The following is a 24925-nucleotide window of genomic DNA, read 5'->3' on the forward strand; positions in this document are numbered from 1 at the left end:
ATATCAAACCTCCATTCTTCAGCATTTGCAACACCTAGCAAAGCCCATTATTATGCCAGACATGAAAGCCTCCTCCAACCTGCATAAAGGGGATATCTAAAGATCCCAGAGAGAATTCAAAAGTGGCTTTTGCTTGCTTTTAACCTAAATATACTACTTTTAGTCCCTCATATTCTAGTTAGTTCTCCCTACTTTTTAGGGTTTTTTTCTTCCTCCCATCCCCTCTCCACCCCCCCATCCCCCCTCCACATTGAGCAGGTACTCAGTGTATATGGCATCAATAGCATAAACTTAGATCTTACAGCTCGATGACTGAGTACCGATACCCTTCATTAGTTAGCTTCACATACGAAGAGTCAGGGAATGTAGATGACTGCACCACCTGGTGGTATGGCACAGTATTACTAGCTCAGCTACCAGATGTATAAGATACTCTGCAGGTTGCCCTTTGGAGTCAGTTAATGGACTAATGCAGATTAGAAGCCAAAGCTGAATAAGAATCTTGATTTATAGATCTGTTTGTGAATACCATTTAACTGTAACCTCATTCTGTTCTTTCAGACAGCTATAGACAGTGGCTTTCTAAACCTGTGCTTACGACCCTTGTGCAAGAAGAAACAATCCAAAAAACTGTACAAAAGGCTTGAGAAAGAACTTTGCCGCAATTCAGCGTGGCCTCCTCTTAATGAAATTATATATGCTGAATCAGGGAGCATCATCCACTTCGAATAACGCATTCCACAGAAACAGGCGAGGGGAAAAGAGCCAGTTTTAAACCAAAAAAACACAACCTGTAATTCACCAGGGATGCTGCAAACCTATGAATTTTTTTGTGCATCAGGTGGTGTAAAAACAATGTGCAGCTAGAAACAAATCTTACAAGTTAAACCCCCTTCCCCATAAAGTCTGGGAGGAAAAATGTATGGTAGGTTATGAATGGACCAGAATTTTCCCTATGACTATGACCATCTCCTCTCTCTGGTATGAGGAGGGATAGGGCACTCACTACCAACTGTATTTTTGTGTCGGACAACTGCAGTTGTGTTTTCTTTGCCATTGTAATCAAATAGTCCTTTTTACTTACACAATCACTGTTTGTTTCCCCATATTGTGGGTTCTGAAGTATATGTCTCCAGTAGCTGTTATGTCATTATTTATTATGCACTACATTGTCCAAAGATTTTTAACTGAAAAGTGGTAGTGAAATACATCATGGGGTCAAAGTGTTGTGTGGGCAGTGGATCACTTCACCCTTTGAAGACCTGGAAAGCTGCATTGCTGAACACTTTTTGATCCAGGTGAGCTTTAACCATATCATTCTGGGAATTGTTGTTTAGTGACCTTTCACCATTGCTTCTGTTGGTTTATTTTTGAATGTTTTCCAAGCTCACCAGCCTTGCTTTTTTAAACAAAGAATTTCTCTTCCTCTTTCCCTCACTGCCCCCCCCCCCCCCCAAATAATTTCCTGTCCTTTCATCCTGAAAGTGCTGAGTCAAGCAGTTCCATGGGTGCTGGTAGCCCTCCTGTACCTAATTTAATGACCATTTTCACATGAGCCTTGATTGTGTTGGGAGGGGAGGTAGATATGCTTCTTCACAGGTGAGTTTGATCCTACCCTCATGCAAGGATTTTCCAAGGAGTTGGAACCATGGTTTCCCACCCTACCCTTTCCTGTAGCCCAGAGTGCTGAGACTAATTATAGTATCTTACCTCCAGACCAGAGATTAAACCTGGGGCTGGTTGGCATATTTATTTCCTGAACCAAACTAATTGAGTGGTGTGTCTTTCTATTTTGTAGAAAGACACCACCTGCAGTTCAAAAGAAAGCTTGGTTCTTGCTGCAGAAAAAGTTAAACTAGAAAATGGGTAAGGTGATAAATGCTGACTTAGATTATGTTTAAAGTCTCTATTGGTACCAGGATGCAGAAAAATGGGAACAAGTTATTTTACATCCCAATAGGTCAGTTATAATAACTCAGTTTTTTAAAAAAAACGAGTATAATCTAGACTTTAAATTCTCCTATTTTTTATAAAATTGATGGCAACATATGCTGGCCAATCTGTAATCATGGCTCCAGAAAATAAGTTGTAATTCTTTTAAATGTTGTGGAACTGGAGAGTGTTCAAGTAGATGGGGTTTAGTGAGCAGCTTTGATTTCTTCCTAGTTTGAATATCATAAGCAACACCTTACATACAGGAGCAAAAGAAAGCCTGAAAGATAATGGTCTCCAAAAATAACCCTGCACTGAGACGATAAACATTTGTGAACCAAACTAATTTTGAATCAGTGGTGGGTATTTAGCATCTGGCAAGAGAAGTATGTCAATATCTTCAGTGTAGCTATTAAGTAGAAGGTAGCTTTACAACCCTGATAATCGTAGGGCCTGATCGCCCCTTGGATGAGCTTATGCTGTCGCACTTTCTGTTTTACATAGAGAACAATCCTGATCGTCTCCCTTGATACATTTAACCAGTCTACATGTAGAATATTTTTTGACTTGTACAAAAGCTGATTTTGTATTAGTTTTTATAACAGTGGAGATTGTATACAGTTAAGTACTGTTACATTGTGCCACTTTTTACAAAGTGCATTCCTGTTATGCAAATGTATATATAAAATTTTTTTATTTCTGTGCCTCAACTACATCATAGAGAATCACTTGTGCTCATATTTCTCTCCTCCACCCTTCATCTTCTAACTTCAGCTTATCCTAAAAAAAACATTGCTTGCCCATCACCTCCTATTTAAAATCCTCATCCTGGTGTTTAAATCGGTTCATAGTCTCACCCCTCCTTATCTCTAAGCGACTCTTAAACCTCCCCACCTCTAAATGATGGAATGAAATTTAGTATAAGAGTTTTCAGGTTTTTCCCAACAAAGAGTTCTGTGTGAACTGGCTGGTTTCATTTTCCTTCTGGGGCATGTCCTGGCTGCTGTGGGGTTCTATCCCAGGTTGAGATGGGGCTGCAACTTCTTGCTGGTATTTTCCCACATCTGTTTAATTACAAAAACTCTTGTCTGGACTTTTTTTTCCCCCCCCTGAAGATAAGTATGTACAACCACTACTGCCTATTCATAAAGTTAACATAACTATGGAAATGCCACATCTTTTTACTTAACACCATCATAAGTAGCATATAATCTGAATTAAACAATAGTTTATTGGATTTTTACACTGTTCCATACCTGAAACATTCACTCCAACTGTAAAAGATTTACAATATACATAAATCCACACACCCAGTTACACATGAATCACTATGCAGTGGCAGCCTTGGCTTTATACACTGCCATCATCTTCTTAATCTCAGCAATCGCTTTGCCTGGATTGAGACCCTAAAAAGGAAAAAGAGAACCAGTCATGCAATCCAAATGGACAGTAGTATCTAACAACAAAAGTCAGTGTTCAAGTTACTTCATAGGTTGTTTTTGCATTGTGCATCACAAAGATGAAATTGGAATTAAGGTTTTGTACATTGTTCTCTCTTCCCTCCTCAAGGTCTCCAATCAAGGACAGAGCCTGCCTTAAGCTTAAAGTGTGTTCATTATTTTCAACCCTGGTCAGATGGAAGAGATCAACTTCTAACCAGTCTTCCCTCACAGAAAACTGTAGTTGAGAAGCCGGATACTGGCTAACCCTGAATTGAGCTTCAGACCCCACTTCAGCTCATCCATACCTTTATTACCTCTAGACTCTACCATGTCAATGCTCTCTGCCACCATAAACTTGAGCTGATCCAAAACTCTGCTGCCCGTATCCTAACTCACACCATCCCATCACCCCTGTGCTCACTGACTTACACTGGCTCTTGGTTCGACACTGCCTCAATTTTAAAATTCTCTTCCTTGTTTTCAAATCCCTCCATGGCTTCATCCCTACAACTCTCCAAGATCTCTGCGCTATTTATATTCTGGCCTCTTGCGCATCCCTGATTTTCTGCAATCCACTATTGGTGGCTCTACCTTCAGCTGCCCAGGCCCTAAGCTTTGGAATCAGCTCCCTAAACCTCTCTCTGCCCTTTAAGATGCTTCTTAAAACCTGACTCTTTGACCCCAGCTTTTGGTCACCCATCTTAATAGCTAGATGGCTTGGTGTCAAATTTTGTTTGATGATGCTGCTGTGAAGCACTTTGGGACATGTTAAAAGGTGCTATATAAATGCAAGTAGTAGTTGTTTCTAAAAAGGAATAATTTCCAAGCGTAACAATTCCTTTCTGTGACATTTGTCACAGTTGCAGTGAGGTTGTTCATCCAAAACACCAGGCTTGTAGTTGCATGATCACTTACCTTCGGGCAGGACCTTGTGCAGTTCATGATGGTGTGGCAGCGATAGAGGGAGAAAGGATCCTGTAGCTGAGCTAATCGCTCCTCTGTGAATTCATCCCTCGAGTCAATCATCCAGCGATATGCCTGAAATGTAAACAAGAAGGCATGAGCTATAGTCAGTAATGTAGATTTGGTTCAAACTTTAGAAAGTCTGAATAACACAAACAGTACAAAGCAAAACAAGCTGCAGTACTATTAAAATTCACCAGGCAAACAAAAAAAAGGCAAATGGTAACCAAAACATGCAGAAGTATCCAAGAATATCAAAGATGGAGTTTGCCCAACATCATGCCTCAAGTGTCCAGTGAACACTACATTTAGATACTACAGTAAAACTCAAATTGTGGGGGCTAAATAGACTTGTTCTTTAGTTCAACATTCCCAGAATTTACACTGAGAAAATGCTAGGAATGCACTGTAGGCAGTCAGCATATGAAAGAAAAAAGGCAGGAGTTTGCATGATCCAGAAGGTTGTGGGTTTAAATCCCACTCCAGAACTTAAGTACTAATCTAGGCTGACCTTTCAGTACAATGAGCAGGGAAGTGCTGCATTTTCAGAGGTGCCATCTTGTTTGCATTATTCAAAGAATGTTGTTTTTCCAGCATTCTTCCTTCAACCAACACCCCAAAAACAAGTCAGTCATTCATCTACTGTTTGCAAGTCCTTGCTGATAGATTTGCCTGCATAACATCGACAGCACTTGCAAAATTAACTGACTGTCCAGTGGATATATAAAAGTTTGTAAAAGTGAAGTCCTACTTTCTTGTTATTTATATTGCAAAATTCATATTACTGGATAATTTTTAGAAATTTAGTCCATAAACAACTCTGAATTTCAGTAGATGGCATATAAATGCAAGTTCTTTCCTTGGTTTGGTGAACCCCTTCTGGCAGAACAGTGCTAAACCCTTATCCACTCTTGTCCTCTCTAGATTCATTTCTCTTACGGTCACCTTGCTGACCTCCCATCCTCCATAAACTGCAACTTGTGCAAAATTAGCAGCCCGCAAGTCCCACTCATATCTCTTTTCCCATCCCACCCCCCCCAATTTATATTGGCTCAGTGTTTTCCAACATACTGGATTTAAAGTCCTCTGCCTCAAAATTCCTAGAGACTCACTCCAGCACCGGGATTCATAAAAAGTGGTGGGCACTAATGATACTCATGTATGTTGGTGGTGGGGGGGTGGAGAAAAAGAGGTGACTGCAATTGGAAAAGCCAGTTTCATGAGTGGAATTTTTTTTTGTTGAAAAGAATAAGCTTGCAATGTTTCGGTCACTGCATTAAGGCACCCGTTTCCATGTGTATAATCAATATGGCTGCATAATGCCAACACATATCTCCTTGCCTCAAGAAAGGTGAAACTGGCAGGCATATCATACCATCGGCCCTGCCTCAGTGATATCAGGACAGAAGAGGCAAGCTCGAGAAGCACCGCCCCCCACCCCACCACTGTTTGAATTTTTGGTATTTGGAGAAAGTGGCAGAGACATAGTGAAACCAGGTCTTGCCTCAAATTTCAGGGTCCTCATTTCAAATCACTTCATAGCCTTGCCCCTCAGGATGCCAGCAATGGAAAACTGTAGTAATGAGGAGAGATTTGGAATCTTTCCACTGGAACTGTGACACTTCAGGAGATTGAAGAGGTTTTTAAAATTATGAAGGGTTTAATAGAGCAAATAGGAAAAGTTTATTTCCTCTGGTTGGTGAGTCAGTGATGAGGGGTTAAGAAAAAATTCTTTAGAGGGTCATTGGAGCATGGAATGCTTTGCCACAGGAATGGTTGAGGCAGACACATTTCATCTTTTACGGGAAGATTGGGTAAATATTTGAGACAGAGGACGATACTGGGCTTAGAGGGAGTTAGTGGGGCAGTGGGATTAATTTTGGGATTGCTCTAGCAAAGAGCTGGCACAGACACGATGGGATGAATAGTGTTTTTCTGTACTACGAACTTTTATGGATCTACCAAACTGTACAGCTGCAAAGGAAAATGCATTGAAGTAGCTCCATAAAAACAGGTTAGATATCAAACATAACAGTCTTCAGCAGTTAAAACTCCATGTGAAGCATCTAATGTATAGGTGCTATTAGCAGTAAACAGATTTACCTGCATCAGGACAGCAGGGCCCAAGTATTTATCTCCATTCCACCAGTAGCTGGGGCAGCTGGTACTGCAACAGGCACAGAGGATGCACTCATACAGACCATCCTGAGAGAGAGAGCAGATTTAGTTCAATTCTTGCATCCAAAACTCTGCTGCCCATATCCCTCCCAAGTGTATAATTCACTATAAAAGGGTACATACTTTAAAAAAAGTCTGTATAACACAAAAAAGGCTGCAGATGCACCAGACAAATGTGGTAGATTTTTGTACAGCTCATATAATACGATGGAGCCTCTACGTACAGCAGCATGTGCATGGTGCGACAAACTGGCAGTCACAGTCATCCACAAGGTACCAGGTGCAACGTTTAATATTAAAGGACTTTTTCCTTGGACCAGTTTGAAGGAAACACACTGCATTGCACTGGAGCAGCAAAACACAGGTCTAGGTCTATTCATGTTTACAGGTCAAGAACGGCCCTCAGTTAAAATTGAGACAAGTTAATTAGTTTAACACACATAGGATTAGGATAAATGTAGAGTGTCCAGCTACTGCACCTGGTGGTATTCTTGAGGTTGTAATCAATGTGTAAACAGGGTAAGACAAATGAACCATGAATTACATCAAACACACACATGCTTAAAGCAACTATCAAATGCAGAGCGAAATGTTTCCCAGCCCTAGCACACTTTATATCAATGTAACAGATCATTATTTTGTGAAGGGAACCCCCCCCCACCCCACCCCACCCCACCCCACAAACCCCATGTTCTCGGTGTTTAAGCTAGTGATTCTGTCATCACCCTGTTGCCGTACCAGTTTCTGCCTGTCCTCGATTGACTGCAGGTACTGCTCCTTGCCCTCTTGGGATTCGTCCTTTTTCTTCAGGTAGGGCTCAATTGACTTGTACTGTGCATAGAAGTTACTCAGGTCCTGGAGCAAAGGGCAAGAGAGTCAAAGCCAATCTGAACACCTCAGCAAGGCATTCAACCGACAGCAAAATGGAAATTACTTTAATAAATGAATTTAAGATCATAACTCTGAGCAGCTGGGTAGTGCAGTGACAGAGCAAGTTGTAGCACCTAATGAGTATCAGAATATGCATTCATACTCATAATTCACCAGACAGTGAGCCTGTAATTTCAGCCATGCCATCATGGGGAGGTGCTTCCACAGGGGAACAAAAAAAAGCCACCAGAAGTCTAAGAGCAGATTCCCCACCCATAATTGGTGAATGCCACAATAGGAATTATATAAATACCCTGAAATACTGAGCATCCAATAAACCACAGACTTGAGTAGTCACATTCTAGAACACATAGCATGATGTAAATTATATTTTTTTTAAGCCATGAGGCTTTTAAAGACTTCAGGGTGGAGGAGCAGAGTGGGCTCCTGATTGCAACCTGTGCCACTGGAGAAAAACACAGAATAGAGCCCAGGATCCTCCCTGCATGGAATGGGGAGGGTACAGAGACAATGAACAAAACAAAAAGGTAGAGTGGGAACTGACCGGAACGAGATCCTTCACCACATACATGTGAGGTAGGGGGTAGATCTTAGACACTTTGCCAAGGTTGCTGTCAATTTTGCAGATGCAGGCCAATGTGTTGCCACCGTTGATGTTCATGGCACAGGAGCCACAGATTCCTGAAAACAAATCCATGTAAAGCTGACCATGCTTTCTGATCCCTTTCACTAAATCTCTATACTGCCAGGTCTCCAAAACTGCACGGTTCTATACTGACAAAATACAGGGAGACATTAATAAACTTGCAGAATGGGCATGTAATTAGCAAATGAATTTCAATAGAGATAAGTGTGAGGTGGAACATTTTGGTAGGAAGAATAAGGAGGCCACATATTCCTTAGAAAATAAGAGTCTAAACAGAGTAGAGGAACAGAGGGAACTGGGGGTACAGATACACAAATCACAAAGTGGCAATGCAGGATAATAAGGCCATTAAAAAAGCAAACCAAACACTGGGGTTCATTTCTAGAGGGATAGAATTGAAAAACAGAAAAGTTATGTTAAACTTGTATAGTGGTTAGACCACACTTGGAGTACTGTGAACTGTGCTGGTCTCCATATTATAAAAAAGGACATTGAGGCACTGGAGACGGTGCAAAAAAGATTTACTAGGATACCACCAGAACAAAGGTTATACCTATCAGGAAAGATTGAACAGGCTGGGGCTCTTTTCTCTAAAGAGAAGGCTGAGGGGTGATCTGATAGAGGTCTTTAAGATTATGAAAGGGTTTGATAGGGTAGACACAGCAAAGATGTTTCCACTTGCGGGAGAAACCAGAACTAGGGGCCATAAATACAAGATCGTCACTAATAAATCCAATAGGGAATTCAGGAGAAATTTCTTTACCCAGAGTGGTTAGAATGTGGAACTCGCTTCCACAAGGCGTAGTTGAGGCAACTAGCATAAATGCATTTAAGGGGAATCTAGATAAATACATGAGGGAGAAAGGAATAGAAGGATAAGCTGATAGGGTTAGATGAAGTAGGGAGGGAGGGAGCTCGTGTGGAGCTTGTAATTTAACACTAACACTTTGCCACTTAACACTAAGATGGATCTGATTTCAGTTGTGTCAGAATCATTTTTCATGGGGATAGATTACAATCTGTATAAGTTTACTTCACAATTCTGCTTGTGATGCCAGATGTTTGCAGCTGTAGAATCTCAACTAATTACAAAAGCCACACCTGTCCAAGTCTCATTGCCACACAGCCCGGGACTATGATGATCTCACAGCAGCAGCTAATGGTGAAGAAATTTCAGCCTCAATTCTTGGTTCAAGGTTCATTGGACAGTCTGTCCCTTTCAAATTGAGCTGAGGCTTGAGGTATAGATATTGGCAGCAACGATAGGCCACGAATACCAACACCTGCTCTGGGCACTTTCCGCAAGAAACCAAAAACTTCAATGGAAACAAGTACTTCATGTAACATTGAAATGTGGGTTTAGGACAAGGGGGGAGTTCTTGCTGACACTGCAGTCGTGTTGCAAACATCTGAGACATGCATATAGGTCGTTAAAGAATTTCTGTCACTCTCCACAGCTCATGTGGGCTGTTATTACACTATGCTAACAATCATTGAGAATGGATTTCACAATAGGTCGTTATACACTCACCTCATCCATTATTGCCCAAACCCTGATCTCTATCCACAGAAACCTACACTGTACTGATTATATTCTGAAATGCACAATCCACACTCTGTCTCTTCCTTTCCTTTCCTCTCCTCCCCCAAACACGAAACATACACTACACACTCACCCTCTCTGCATGATCGTCTGAAGGTTAGTGTGGAGTCCATCTCGTTCTTGATCTTGATAAGAGCGTCCAGTACCATCGGACCACACCTACATATTTAGTGTTACATTGGGTTGAGTGTTAAAACTGATGTTATTTCAAACAACAACTTGCATTTGTATAGCAAAAAGTCTCAAGGGACTTCACAGGAGTATAATCAGACCAAGATTGACACTAAGCTAAATAACAAAACATTAGGACAGATGACCAAACCCTTGGTCCTAGAGGTAGGTGTTTAATCAGAGTCTTAAAGGAGGTGAAGAGGCAAAGAGGGTTGGGAAGGGAATTGCAGAGGTTAGGGCCTAGACGACTGAAGGCCAGTGGTGGGGCGAAGGATCTGGGGGATGCACAAGAGGCCAGATTTGGAGGAACGCAGAGTTTTTGGAGGGCTGGAGGTTACAGAAATAGGGAATATTTGTTCCATTTTTGCTACACAAACTTTTTTTTTGGAAAAAGACTGAAGGAGACTGGGTGTGTAATTGGCAAATTAATTTCAATATAGATAAGTGTGATGTGGTACATTTTGGTAGAAAGAATAAGGAGGCCACATATTTCTTGGAAAATAAGAGCCTAAATGGGATAGAGAAGCAGAGGGATCTGGGTGTACAGATACACAAATCACTAAAAGTAGTGATGCAGGTTAATAAGGCCATTAAAAAAAGCAAAACTAAGCACTGGGATTCATTTCTAGAGAGATAGAATTGAAAAGCAGAAAAGTTATGTTAAACTTGTATAGTACCTTGGTTAGACCACACTTGGAGTACTGTGAACAGTGCTGGTCTCCATATTATAAAAAAGGATATAGAGGCACTGGAGAAGGTGCATGGATGATACCAGAACTGAGAGGTTATACCTATCAGGAAAGATTGAACAGGCTGGGTATCTTTTCTCTAGAAAAGACTGAGGGGTCTTAAAAGACCTGATAGAGATTTTTAGGATTATGAAAGGGTTTGATAGGGTAGACATAGAGATGTTTCCACTTGCGAGAGAGACCAGACATAGGGGCCTCTCTTAAGGCTTTAGTAGGTGGTCTTGGAGTGTCATGGTTTTGTAGCCACGACCTTTTGAGAGTTCTCGGTCGTAGTGAGTCGTGCCTTCTCATGGTCCCGTCGGTCAACAACATACAAAAGTTGGCTAAATGGGCTGCCCGGAGAACTCTCAACCGTGGTACTCGTGTACTTCTCTATCGCGGTTAGCCGTATGCAATCTCACAGTCGTTCAAAGACGACACATAAGGTGATGTCGGGAGATCACCTCCCTCAGGAGGGGACTTATAAAAAAAATTCGGAGTTCGCTCCTTGCCGGGTGGGAACGGCCAGGGAAAAAAGATCGCCGCTTGTGGAATCAACGACTCAAGTGAAAAGTAAGCAGCTGGAATGTATACTGGGCAAACTCCTGCAGTCCCGGTATTATCGCCTCGTTTAGACTCTGAGGAATGTCGTTTATGGACCATCTTTTGACGGATTGTTCCAACCGGGGAAGATTGTGCGATTCTTCATATTCAAGGGACCCCGCGAAGAATGTATTCGACAAACTTGTTTTGCCTCAAGATTCTACCTATGCCAATTTGACAATCTTGTTTTGTTTCAAGATTTTACCCTCCTTGATATTGACTTTTATCGGTCTCCTTGTTTCAATTCTATGGACTACATTTTAATTATATTTTACATTTTATTGTTATTAATTTGATAAGTTTTAACTGTTTGAATTGTTTGGATCCCAATTTGATCAGGAGTCCATTTTATTTGGAGAGTGGTTTTATGGTCAATCACCGTCACTTCTGTTAGATTTTAATGTCGGTCTTATCTCACCTCACCATTTTTTTTGTTGTTTTATAGTACTGTATTCATTTAGTATGTTTTAGTTTAGTATAAATATTAGTTTTTTTTTCTTTTCCCCATGCGGATATCATCAGTGTCCACCTGATTTATTGCTCGGTACCAAGGCCGGAAAACTCTGCTTCACTTGATTATACTTTAACATCTGGGGCTCCCAGTCTAGCCACCCTCGGGTTTCTATCTGGATAGTCATGACCAGTTGACGAGCAACTTAAAAACTCGAAAAAGGCACTCTATAATGGATTCTGTCCACAAGTGTATTTTAATAGTCACTAAAAAAAAATCCAATAGGGAATTCATGAGAAACTTCTTTACCCAGAGTGGTTAGAATTTGGAACTCACTACCACAAGGAGTAGTTGAGGCGACAAGTATAGCTACATTTAAGAGGAAGCTAGCTAAACACATGAGGGAGAAAGGAATAGAAGGATATGTTGATGGGGTTGGAAGAAGGGTGGGAGACAGCTCGTATGGAGCTTAAACACAGGCATGGACCAGTTGGGCCGAATAGCCTGTTTTTGTGCTGTACATTCTATGTAATTCTATGAGATAAAGATACGGACTAACAGATAGCATATAAGGAAGACAGCTACTACTCTGCTGCTGGGACAACAAAGAGATTGTCTGCCGAATACAAATAGTCAGGTGATGAATATAGACTGTAATGTTAGATCCATATCTTTGAGTGTTACTGGATGGCACAGGGAATCCAGGAGAAATTTCAGAGGTTATTCTTCTTGGCAGTTTTCTCTCTGGTTATTCATCTCACATCTCTTTTTTAAAATTCGTTCATGGGATGTGGGCGTCACTGGCGAGGCTAGCATTTATTGCCCATCCCTAATTGCCCTTGAGAAGGTGATGATGAGCCGCCTTCTTGAACCGCTGCAGTCCATGTGGTGAAGGTTCTTCCACAGTGCTGTTAGGAAGGGAGTTCTAGGATTTTGACCCAGCGATGATGAAGGAACGGTGATATATTTCCAAGTTGGGATGGTGTGTGACTTGGAGGGGGAACGTGCAGGTGGTGTTGTTCCCATGTGCCTGCTGCCCTTGTCCTTCTAGGTGGTAGAGGTCGCGGGTTTGGGAGGTGCTGTCGAAGAAGCCTTGGCGAGTTGCTGCAGTGCATCCTGTAGATGGTACACACTGCAGCCACTGTGCGCCGGTGGTGGAGGGAGTGAATGTTTAGGGTGGTGGATGGGGTGCCAATCAAGCGGGCTGCTTTTTCCTGGATGGTGTCGAGCTTCTTGAGTGTTGTTGGAGCTGCACTCATCCAGGCAAGTGGACAGCATTCAATCACACTCCTGACTTGTGCCTTGTAGATGGTGGAAAGGCTTTGGGGAGTCAGGTGAGTCACTCGCTGCAGAATACCCAGCCTCTGACCTGCTCTTGTAGCCACAGTATTTATATGGCTGGTCCAGTTAAGTTTCTGGTCAATGATGACCCCCAGGATGTCGATGATAGGGGATTCGGCGATGGTAATGCCGTTGAATGTCATGGGGAAGTGGTTAAACTCTTTCTTGTTGGAGATGGTCATTGCCTGGCGCGAATGTTACTTGCCACTTATGAGCCCAAGCCTGGATGTTGTCCAGGTCTTGCTGCATGCGGGCACGGACTGCTTCATTATCTGAGGGTTGCGAATGGAACTGAACGCTGTGCAATCATCAGCGAACATCCCCATTTCTGACCTTATGATGGAGGGAAGGTCATTGATGAAGCAGCTGAAGATGGTTGGGCCTAGGACACTGCCCTGAGGAACTCCTGCAGCAATGTCCTCGGGCTGAGATGATTGGCCTCCAACAACTGGGGAGTCAGTGGGGAGTGAATAAACTGGGGAGAGTTTATATACAGGCTGTTGTAAGGAGTGGATTTGGCAGGTTAGATGGCCTTTTCTAATTTCCCTCACTATACTTTTACCGCACTACACTGCTCCCGCCCCTGCTGAGAAACTATCAAAATCCCTCTATCCCAAGCAATACTATGAAGATGGCAGTGTCATATTAAAACAAGAATAATCCGAAAAAAAGTCTGTTTGTCCAGTGCATTCAGATGTGAAAACAGTAGCATTTCATTTTTTTTTTTAAAAAGACTTACGCATTCAGATCAATCTCATAGGTTTGCATATGAGGCTTGTCGCCAGGCTTATCTGGATTCCATCTGTAAATTGCAAATTTCTTAATGCGAGATGCCACTTGTGCTGCAGGTGCAGCAGCCACTGCTGTCTGTGTGCTGCGAGATGACTGCAATGCAACATAAAAGCAGTCATCAATCCATGAACCACACTCCAAATAATACTTAAACAACTAAACTTCTCCTGCACATTAGATCAATCTCATTACAAAACAAAAACACCAAACAGAATTAGTCCAGATAGCCAGCCCAGATACTACACTGGCCAACATCTCACGGACTGGTACAAGAAGAATTATCCTAACTGATTAAATTCTCCCCATCTCAGGCATGGCTTGTGCATCAGACAAGCAACATTTTAATGCATGTGAAATGGATTTTTTGTGTTACTTTTTGGCCTATCTCTACAATTAGTGGCATTTAGCCAAGAGGAATACTTTATCCGGCAGCCAACAATACTAAAAGAGCCTTTAAGCTCAAAACGGTCGAGCAATACACAACAGTTCTACACTTCCTACTCAGCCTAAGCTGGCAGTCAACACCAGAGTCACACAGGTGCTGGTGGAAAGGACTGCTTTTGGTTTTGCCAACATAGAGCTGGAGGAAATTCTGGCCCAACCAGGTTTTGATGTTAGAATACAGCAAACATACTTAGAATCAAGGTAGAAGCAGACAGGTAGAGCTAAGTATCATCAGCATAAATCACAGAAAGTTATGGCACAGAAGGAGGCTATTCGGCCCATCATGTCCGTGCCGGCCGAAAAAGAGCTATCCAGCTTGATCCCACTTTCCAGCACTTGCTCCGTAGTCCTGTAGGTTACGGCACTTCAAGTGCACATCCAAGTACTTTTTAAATGAGTTGAGGATTTCTGCCCCTACCACCCTTTCAGGCAGTGAGTTCCAGACCCCCACCACCCTCTGGGTGGAAAAATTTCTCCTCAGCTCCCTTCTAATCCTTCTACCAATTACTTTAAATCTATGCCCCCGGGTCACTGACCCCTCTGCTAAGGGAAATAGGTCCTCCCTATCCACTCTATCTAGTCCCGTCATAATTTTATAAATCTCAATTAAATCTCCCCTTAACCTCCTTTGTGCCAAAGAAAACAACCCCAGCCTATCCAATCTATTCTCATAGCTAAAATTCTCCAGCCCTGGCAACATCCTCGTAAATCTCCTCTGGACCCTCCCTTGTGCAATCACATCTTTGCTGTGACCAGAACAGTATGCAGTACTCAAGCTGTGGCCTGACTGATGTTTTATACAGTTCTAGCATAACCTCCCTGCTCTTATATTCTGTGCCTCAGCTAATAAAGGAAAGTATTCCATATGTCTTTATAACCACCTTATCTATCTGTCCTTCAGTGATCTGTGGACATGCACTCCAACGGCCCTTTGTTCCTCTACACCTCTCAGTATCCTCTCATTTATTGCATACTCCCTTGCCTTGTTTGCCCTCCCCAAATGCATTACCTCACACTTCTCTGGATTGAATTCCATTTGCCACTTTTCTGCCCAACTGACCAGTCAATTGATAGCTTCCTGCAGTCTTCAGCTTGCCTCCTCACTATCAACCAGATGGCCAATTTTTGTATCATCTGCAAACTTCTTGATAAGCCCCCCAGATTCAAGTCCAAATCATTAACATATGCCACAAAAAGCAAGTGACCTAGTACTGAGCCTTGCAGGACCCCACTGGAAACAGCCTTCCAGTCGCAAAAACACCAGTCAACCATTATCCTTTGCTTCCTGCCACTGAGCCAATTTTGGATCCAACGGGCTTTTACTTTTTTGACCAGTCTGCCTTACTGAAATCCACGTAAACCACATCAAACGCGTTACCCTCATCGACCCTCCTTGTTACCTGCTCAAAAAATTCAATCAAGTTAGTCAGACTAGACCTTCCCTTAACAAATCCATGCTGACTGTCCTTGATTAACCCATGCCTTTCTAAATGACGATTTATGCTGTCCCTCAGAGTCGATTCCAATAATTTGCCCACAACCGAGGTTAGACTGACTGGCCTATAATTACTCGGTCTATCTCTTTCTCCCTTTTTAAAGCAACGGTACAACATTAGCAGTCCTCCAATCCTCCTGCACCATGCCTGTGGAAGCTGATGCCATGCATCCCGATAGATTTCCATGGGGTAGCGTGCAAACGGTGAAGAAGGCAGGTGCAAGGATGGATCTTTGCAGGTATAATGAAAATCATATGTACAGAAGAAAAGCTACTGGAGGCAAAGCAGTGCCTGTGTGCTGACTGATATGAGCAGAACAAGGAGAGACCAGTGGCTGAGATAGGCTGCGGAAGAGAAATACTGGCGGAAAATGGAGGAGCGGGAACCAACACAGATCAACAAGAACAGGAGTGATGGGTGAGCAGAACTTGGTGCAGGATAGGATACGGGTAGCAGAGTTTTGGATGAGCTAAAATTGACGGAATATGGAGGATGGGAGACCAGCTAGGAGAGCACCGGAATAGTTGAGTCAGGAGAGGGCAAAGGCATGCAGGAGAGTTTCAGCAGCAGATGGGTTGAGGAAGAGGTGGAGAATGACAACATTAGAGATGGAAGTGGGCAGTCTTGTTGGATATATTGTTTGAAACTAAGCTCATGGTTGAATAGGGCACCAAGGTAGCAGCTGGGGAGGGGGATGGAATCAGAAGTTACGGAGTTTGTGATGGGGGGGGGGGGGTAAAGACAACAGTCTTCCCAATGTTTTAGAGGAAATCGTGGCTCATCCAGGACTCGATGTCAGACAAGCATTCTGACAACTCAGAGGTAGCGCAGGGGTCGAGGGAGGTGGTGGAGAAGTAGAGCTGGGTGTCGTCAGTGTACATGTGGAAGCTGACCCCATATCTTCAAATGATACAACAGGGCAGGAAGTGAAGAGAAGCTGTAGGTACAAGTAATCAAAAAGGCTAATGGAATGCTGACCTTTATCTCAAGGGGGTTGAAATACAAAGGGGAGAAAGTTATGCTTCAGTTGTATAAAGCCATGGTCAGACCCCATCTGGAGTACTGTGTTCAGTTTTGGGCACCGGACCTAAGGAAGAACACATTGGCCTTGGAGGGGGTACAGCGCAGATTTACCAGAATTATACCAGGGCTTAAAAAGGTTCAATTATGAAGACATATTGCATAACCTTGGGTTGTATTCCAATGAGTTTAGGAGGTTAGGGGTGATCTAATTGAGGTGTTTAAAATGATAAAAGGAATTGATTGAGTAGATACAGAGAAGCTATTTCCTCTGGTGGGGAATCCAGAACAAGGGGGCACAATCTTAAATTTGGAGCTGGGCTATTCAGGAAGCACTTTTTCACACAAATGGTAGTGGAAATGTGGAATTCCCTCCCTCAAATGGCTGTGGATGGTGGGTCAATTGAAATTTTCAAGACTGAGAGTGACAGATTTGTATTAGGTAAGTATATCAAGGGATATGGATCAAAGGCAAGTAAATGGAGTGGAGGTACAGATCAGCCATGACCTAATTGAATGGCAGACCAGCTCAAGGGACTGAATGGCCTACTCCAATTCCTATGATTGGTAAGAGTGGAAGCAAGCAAAGACAGCATCACTGAGCTGGTCAACGGAGAGGAGGCTTTGGAGGACGATGATGTGGTGAACTGTGTCAAAGGCTGCAGAGGGAAAATGCACCATGGTCACAGAGGATGTCACTGGCAGGGGTGGAAACTTGATTGGAGAGATTCAAACATGGAGTTGCGGAAAACATGGGCAAAGATTTGTGCAATGTCTCGTTCAACAACTTTGGTAAAGAAAATGAGGTTGGTGTGGGTTGAGCAGCTTATGCTATGCGTTTTTCATCTGCTTAACCATATCCTCCAGTTCAAGACTTAAACAAGCTTTAAAAGCAAGGAATCTTACAACACCAGGTTATAGTCCAACAGTTTTATTTGAAAATCACAAGCTTTCGGAGCTTACCTCCTTCGTCAGGTGAGTGAGTGAAGGAGGTAAGCTCCGAAACCTCCTGACGAAGGAGGTAAGCTCCGAAAGCTTGTGATTTTCAAATAAAATTGTTGGACTATAACTTGGTGTTGTAAAATTGTTTACAATTGTCAACCCCAGTCCATAACCGGCATCTCCACATCATTCATAGTATGCCAAGACAAGACTACGCCTCTAATCCACATTATACGTTATCCAGGAGTACTGTGACCTCTGACTTAGAGGACAAGCTGCCCTTTGTCAGCAACCCAGACCTTTTAACAGGTTGCACTCGCTCCGCGTCAGGCAGAATACTGGCCGTCACCTCAACTTCTTCCGAGCTCATAACCTTCACACGGTGGCAAAGGGCACATTCTCCCCTTGGGCCTCGCAATCCATCCAGCGGCCAACAAGAAGCCCAGACAGCGGGGCCGTGGAGGAAAAGGTCGGAGGTCAGTCCCCTAGAAACCGCTCGAGCCCCGTCGCAACGGCAGTCCCGCCCCCAGCAGCTTGTGTCACCCACCGGCGGCGGCCGCCTCAGCTGCTTCCCCCATGCCCTCACCTGGAGGCAGGCCGCCCGCCACTGAATCCAGGCTCCGCTCCGTCTCAGGCACACCACCGCCATCTTCAGAGGAAACCAACCGTAAACCGAGCCAAGACGGACAGCGCTACATATAAACAAATTAAACCAGCTCCAAACAAGCGCAGAGCCGGCCGCTTAGGGTGAGCAAGCCGCCGCGCAGGAGGTAAGGGCTCCGGCAGGTAACAAAAAGGGCCTTCGACTGGAACAAAATCTAGCGCTCGCAATTCTGGCTGACGTCACTCGTTTCACAATCCTTAAAGGGACAGTGACCTGGGGATTTATGGGATTGCAAACCAGAATATCTACATGTAAATAATCATCATCATCATCATCATCATCATCCAGGGTGCCCAGGAGCCCAATTCTTAATCCGGCTCCCCTTATATTGTTTTGACTGTTTTTATACAAAAAAGCCAAATTCAAATGACCTCAATTGCTTCAAGCTTTAAAAACTTTAAGGGTATGGTAGCATAGTGGTTATGTTACTGGACTAGTAATCCAGAGACCTGGACTAATAATCCAGAGTCACGGTAGCTGGGGGAAATTTAAATTGAATGAATTAAATAAAATCTGGAATAAAAAAAACTAGTATCAGTAATGGTGGCCATGAAACTACCAGATTGTTGTAAAGACCCATCTGGTTCACTAATGCCCTTTAGGGAAGGAAACCTGCTGTCCTTACCCAGTCTGGCCTATATGTGACTCCAGACCCACAACAATGTGGTTGATTCTTAATTGCCCTCTGAAATGGCCAAGCAAGCCACTCAGTTGCAATTCAAGGTGGCTCACCACCTTCTCAAGGGCAATTAGGGATGGGCAATAAATGCTGGCCTTGCCAGCGATGCCCACATCCCATAAATTGTATAATATATAAAAAAAACAGTAGAATTAAGATGAGATGAGGAGGAATTTCTTCACTCAGAGGGTTGTGAATCTTTGGAATTCTCTACCCCAGAGGGCTGTGGATGCTGAGTCATTGAATATATTCAAGGCTGAGATAGATAGATTTTTGGAATCTGGGGATTGGGTGGGAAAGTGGAGTTGAGGTCGAAGATCAGCCATGATCTTATTGAATGGCGGAGGGGGCGTATGGCCCACTTCTGCTCCTATTTCTCGTGTTCTTATGTTCCAATGAACAGGCTGAATAAACTTATGATGCACACAATTTAAAAATCAAGCTATGTTCTTATTTTTAAAAAGTCCTGAAAAGCTGCACAGAACATTAAACATAGGTAACATTTTAATTTTTTTCCTTGCAAATTTTCTCCCCATCTCTCCTGAAGTCACTGAATCTTTTCTGGGGTATAGTTCATGTCACCATCCAATACCTTGCCCAAATGGCATTATTTATGTGTGAGCCAAGACAGCAACTATCGGTGAGTAATTCAACTGTGGGGGCATCACTGCTGGGCCTTATCCTGTCGTCACCTGATGTTCACATGCACAGATTTTCAAGCAGGGGTCACAGTGATCAGGAGCATGAGTCAAAGCCAGTGGTGGAGGGAGTGAATGTTTAAGGTGGTGGATGGGGTACCAATCAAGCGGGCTGCTTTGTCCTGGATGGTGTTGAGCTTCTTGAGTGTTGTTGGAGCTGCACTCATCCAGGCAAGTGGAGGACTCCATCACACTCCTGACTTGTGCCTGGTAGATGGTGGAAAGGCTTTACCATTGAGCCACTGAAATCAATTGTAGCACCTCCACCACCAACCCAGCAATGATCAGCACATACTGGCATTCAAACATTGGAACCTCTGGCACTTTATGGTTCAGCCACTCAGTGTACAAACGTACTGAATCATCAGGAGAAATGTTTTAAGAAAAAAAAATCAAATTCACAAACATAGAATTAACAGCACAGAAACAGGCCATTCGGCCCAACTGGTCTATGCTGGTGTTTATGCTCCACATGAGCCTCCTCCCACCCTACTTCATCTAACCCTATCAACATATCCTTCTATTCCTTTCTTGAATACAGCACATCTATAAACAACTGTCCAGCCTTGAGGAAATCAGAGATTGAATACCAAGCTATGTTATCCAAGACTGGTGTGCATCATTACAGTGCCAACAATATTGAGCCAGGTACAGGTTGCGGTAAATACTACTGAGTGTGCACACCGGCTATCATTGATGCTGGTGACTCTGACATCATCAGGTGCATGCCAGAGCAGATCAGTGAGAAATACATTTGCCCGTGACTCTGAAAAATTTTACAAATAATGTTCTGTAAAAGAAAAAAATAAACAATTCTAAGAAAGATGATGTGGAGATGCCGATAAAGATGATACATGGTCTTCAGCCACAAGATGTCACTGCAGCAAAAACAAAACGGACCTTCCTGTTGCTAGTGGCTGACCCTTTTTTTAATTCATTCATGGGATGCGGGCCAGCATTTATTACCCATCCCTAATTGCCCTTGAGAAGATGGTGGTAAACTGCCTTCTGGAACCGCTGCAGTCCATGTGGTGAAGGTTCTCCCACAGTGCTGTTAGGTAGGGAGTTCCAGGATTTTGACCCAGTGATGATGAAGGAACGACGATATATTTCCAAGTCAGGATGGTATGTGACTTGGAGGGGAACGTGCAGGTGGTGTTGTTCCCATGTGCCTGCTGCCCTTGTCCTTCTAGGTGGTAGAGGTCGTGGGTTTGGGAGGTGCTGTCGAAGAAGCCTTGGTGAGTTGCTGCAGTGCATCTTGTAGATGGTACACACTGCAGCTACGGTGCGCCAATGGTGAAGGGAATGAATGTTTAGGATGGTGGATGGGGTACCAATCAAGCGGGCTGCTTTTTCCTGGATGGTGTTCAGCTTCTTGAGTGTTGTTGGAGCTGCACTCATCCAGGCAAGTGGAGGACTCCATCACACTCCTGACTTGTGCCTGGTAGATGGTGGAAAGGCTTTGGGGAGTCAGGAGGTGAGCCAGCCTCTGACCTCCTCTTTGTGTACTTAAACCAATGTAGGGAAGGCTGTTTATACACCATCTAAAATATTGTGTCTGTTTCACTTGCATATGCATTGATGTGGGATCAAGTGTGTCTTCGTCCTGCACTGTTTCTACTGTCTGTTATGTTTAAAATGGTCTCTGCCTGATTCTGTTTCTCTCTCGCAGTCTCTGTTTTAAAAACACTTAATATTAGCTTTACCTTAATAAAGCTTTTGAAATTGCCCTATCGCATTTCCTCATATAATTTTGAAAAATAACCAAACAGCTACTGTTGGAGGCTGACGAGAAACAATCTTCCAGTTGAGCTGGCAAATTGCTACCAATGCATCCTAGAAAATTGGGCTCTCTGCACATTTTAGGCTTGAAGACCAGCATTCAGATAACAGAGTCATTTACCCTAAATGCTAAGATTTAAAATGAAGTAGAGGGGCAAAGAGACATGGGGCTCAATTTTACAATGGTGGCGGGTTGGCAGCGGGGGGTGGGGGGGTGAACGTGCGCATGGCAAACCCGCATGAACCAAACTTACCGTTTCCAACGCAATCGCACATTGATTAATGTCCTTTCCGGGTTTCGTGCCCGGCAGCTAGCCCGATTGACAGGCTGGCTGCTGTCAGGAACTGCAATGCGGGGGGTGGGGGCACGAGAAAGATAGAGAGCGAGACATCATCCGGCGCTGGAATGGAAGACCGGCGGGGTGGGGGGGGGGAGGAAGAAGGAAGAAGAGAAGGGAAGATCGGGAGGGTGAAGAGGGGGGACATCGGGAGGGTGAAGAGGGGGACATCAGAGCAGATTACATTTGGCTCTTTAACTGTCATCCCGCTGGCTTTAATTGCCGGTGGGACTTCCGTTTTCGGGTCGCCCGCGCGCACACAGGTGGGTCCCTGGGAAACTCGGAAGTCGGTGGGTTGGAGCCGGCTTCCAAATCCAAACGGGATTTCCGCGATTTTTGGAACACCCCCGCCCCAACGCACCCGCAATTGCCTCCTAAAATCACCCCCATGGTGTAGATACAGAGGTCATTAAAAGTGGCAGCACAAGTAGTTGTCATAAGGTGGGAGACAGAATTTTTGGTTTTATATCTAGAGGCATAGAATGCAAAAGCAAGGAGAAATTTTGAACAGGTATAAAACCTTAATTAGGTTCCAGTTGGAGTATTTTGTACAATATTGGGAAAGTGGATATAAAACCAATAGAAAAGGTGCAATGTAGATGCAATAGGATGTTACCAGAGATGAGGGGCTACAATTATGTTGATAGACTTGGGACTATAAACGTTTTTTTCACTAGAGCTGAGAAGAGTAAGAGATGTGATAGAGGTCTTCAAGATTATGAAGGGTTATGAAGGTGTCTGCTTTGGCTCAGTGATAGCACTCTTACCTCTGAGTCAGTAGATGGTGGGTTCAAAGGAACTTGTGTAGGCCATTCAGCCCCTCAAGATTGCTCCGCCATTCAATTAGATCGTGTCTGATCTGTACCTCAACTCCATTTACCCACCTTAGCTTCATATCCCTTGATACCCTTATGTAACAAAAATCAATCGATCTCAGTCTTGAAAACTCCAATTGTTCCAGCATCCACAGCCTTTTGGGGCAGAGAATTCCAGATTTCAACTACCCTTTGTGTGAAAAAGTTCTTCCTGATTTCTCTCTTAAATGGCTTAGCTCTAATTTTAAGATTATGTCCCCTCATTCTTGATTGCCTCATCAGAGGAAATAGTTTCTCTGGAGCTACCCTATCAAATCCTTTTAACATTTTAAACATCTCAATCAGATCACTCCTCAAACTTCTATACACAAGGGAATACAAGCCAAGTTGATGCAACCTGTCCTCATAATTTAACTCTCTAAACCCTGGAATCATTTTGGTGAATCTGTGCTGCACCCCCTCCAAGGCCAGTATATCCTTCCTGAGGTGCAGTGCCCAAAACTGATCGTAGTACTCCAGATGGAGTCTGACCAAGGCTGTATACAACTGAACCATCATTTCCTCCCCTTTGTAATTCAGCCCACTCGACATAAAGGCCAACACTCCATTAGCCTTTTTGATTGCATTTTGTACCTGTCTACTAGCTTTAAATAATTTTTGACATGGGCTCCTCTACAGTTCTTAGTCTCTCACATTTAGAAAATACTCCGATTTATCTTTTTGCTAATGATCTCTTGTGTGGAATCTTATTGAATGCCTCCTGGAAGTCCATATAGATAAAATCTATAGACACACTCTTATCTACCTTATTAGTGACCTCCTCAAAAAATTTAACTAGATTAGTAAGACATGACTTACCCTTAACAAAGCCATGTTGGCTCCCTCTGATGAGACAGCCAACTTCCCTTTCCTCTCCAAAGTCCTTGAACGTGTTGTCACCTCCCAAATCTGTACCCATCTTTCCTGCAACTCCATGTTTGAATCTCTCCAATCAGGTTTCTGCCCTGCCACAGTACTGAAATGGCCCTTATCAAAGTCACAAATTACATCCTATGTGACTGTGACCGAGGTAAACTATCCCTCCTCATCCTTCTCGACCTGTCTGCAGCCTTTGACACAGTTGACCACACCATCCTCCTCCAACGCCTCTCCTCTGTCGTCCAGCTGGGATGGGACTGCACTCGCCTGATTCCATTCTTATCTATCCAGTCGCAGCCAGAGAATCACCTGCAATGACTTCTCTTCCCACTCCCACACTGTTACTCTGGAGTCCCCCAAGGATCTATCCTTGGCCCCCTCCTATTTCTCATCTACATGCTGCCCCTCAGTGACATCATCCAAAAACACAACGCCAAGTTCCACATGTAAGCTAATGACTCCCAGCTCTATCTCACCACCTCATCCCTTGACCTCTCCACTGTCTCTCATTTGTCACACTGCTGGATGAGTAAAAATTTCCTCGAACTAAATATTGGGAAGACCGAAGCCATTGTCTTTGGTCCCCGCCACAAACTCTGTTCCCTAGCCACCACGTCCATCCTTCTCCCTGGCCACTGTCTGAGGCTGAACCAGACCGTTCACAACCTTGGCGTCCTATTTCACCCTGAGATGAGCTTCCGACCACATGTCCGCTCCATCACCAAGACCGCCTACTTCCACCTCCGTAACATCACTCATTTCCACCCCTGCCTCAGCTCATCTGTTGCTGAAACCCTCATCCATGCCTTTGTTACCTCTAGACTCGACTATTCCAATGCTCTCCTGGCTGGCCTCCCATCTTCCACCCTCCATAAACTTGAGCTCATCCAAAACTCTGCTGCCTGTATCCTAACTTGCATCAAGTTCCATTCACCCATCACCCCTGTGCTCGCTAACCTACATTGGATCCCGGTTCGGGAATGCCTCGATTTAAAAATTCTCATCCTTGTATTCAAATCCCTCCATGGCCTCGCCCCTCCCTATCTCTGTAACCTCCTCCAGCCCTACAACCCTCCCCAATCTCTGCTCTCCCTCAATTCTTGCCTCATGCGCATCCACAATTTCAATCGCTCCACCATTGGGGCTGTGCCTTCAGTTGTGTAGGCCCTAAGCTCTGGAATTCCCTCCCTAAACCACTCCGCCTCTGTACCTCTCTCTCCTCCTTTACGACGCTCCTTAAAACCTACCTCTTTGACCAATCTGTCCTAATATTTCCTTATGTGGCTCGATGTCAAATTTTGTTTGATAACACTGCTGTGAAGCCTTTGGGACGTTTTGCTACATTAAAGGTGCTATATAAATGCAAGTTTTTGTTGTTGAGCTCATAT

At 43.7% G+C, this 24925-nt stretch overlaps 3 protein-coding genes across 9 annotated transcripts in view; 2 read left to right on the forward strand and 1 right to left on the reverse strand.

The window, feature by feature from the left end:
• Window positions 1-11444, forward strand: part of atp13a2 (ATPase cation transporting 13A2) — an 82187-nt gene extending 70743 nt beyond the window's left edge. For both annotated transcript variants that reach the window (XM_067970547.1, XM_067970548.1), the window contains exon 29: window positions 562-11444. In XM_067970547.1, coding sequence (XP_067826648.1) covers window positions 562-732 — 171 coding nt within the window. In that variant the 3' untranslated portion in view covers window positions 733-11444. The remainder of the gene's footprint in view (window positions 1-561) is intronic.
• On the reverse strand, window positions 3144-18492 carry sdhb (succinate dehydrogenase complex, subunit B, iron sulfur (Ip)). Of its 2 annotated transcripts, none has more exons than XM_067970560.1 (8): window positions 18230-18492; window positions 13689-13834; window positions 9729-9814; window positions 7951-8087; window positions 7254-7370; window positions 6441-6542; window positions 4290-4412; window positions 3144-3338 (listed from the first exon to the last, which is right to left on the reverse strand). In XM_067970560.1, exons 1-8 carry the CDS (start codon window positions 18290-18292, stop codon window positions 3261-3263), a joined length of 852 nt encoding a protein of 283 aa, XP_067826661.1. In that variant the 5' UTR covers window positions 18293-18492; the 3' UTR covers window positions 3144-3260. The 2 variants fall into 2 exon arrangements, with proteins under 2 accessions (XP_067826661.1, XP_067826662.1); XM_067970561.1 differs by lacking the exon at window positions 18230-18492 and adding an exon at window positions 17993-18096.
• LOC137301124 (protein-arginine deiminase type-2-like) overlaps window positions 17948-24925 on the forward strand; it is a 40721-nt gene continuing 33743 nt past the window's right edge. For 3 of the 5 annotated variants that reach the window (XM_067970551.1, XM_067970550.1, XM_067970553.1), the window contains exon 1: window positions 17948-18413. The gene's annotated coding sequence lies outside the window, so the exon portion shown is untranslated. The remainder of the gene's footprint in view (window positions 18414-24925) is intronic. The other 2 variants (XM_067970552.1, XM_067970556.1) reach the window with 2 other exon arrangements.

Source organism: Heptranchias perlo, chromosome 32 (assembly GCF_035084215.1).
Source record: "Heptranchias perlo isolate sHepPer1 chromosome 32, sHepPer1.hap1, whole genome shotgun sequence".
NCBI lineage: Eukaryota > Metazoa > Chordata > Chondrichthyes > Hexanchiformes > Hexanchidae > Heptranchias > Heptranchias perlo.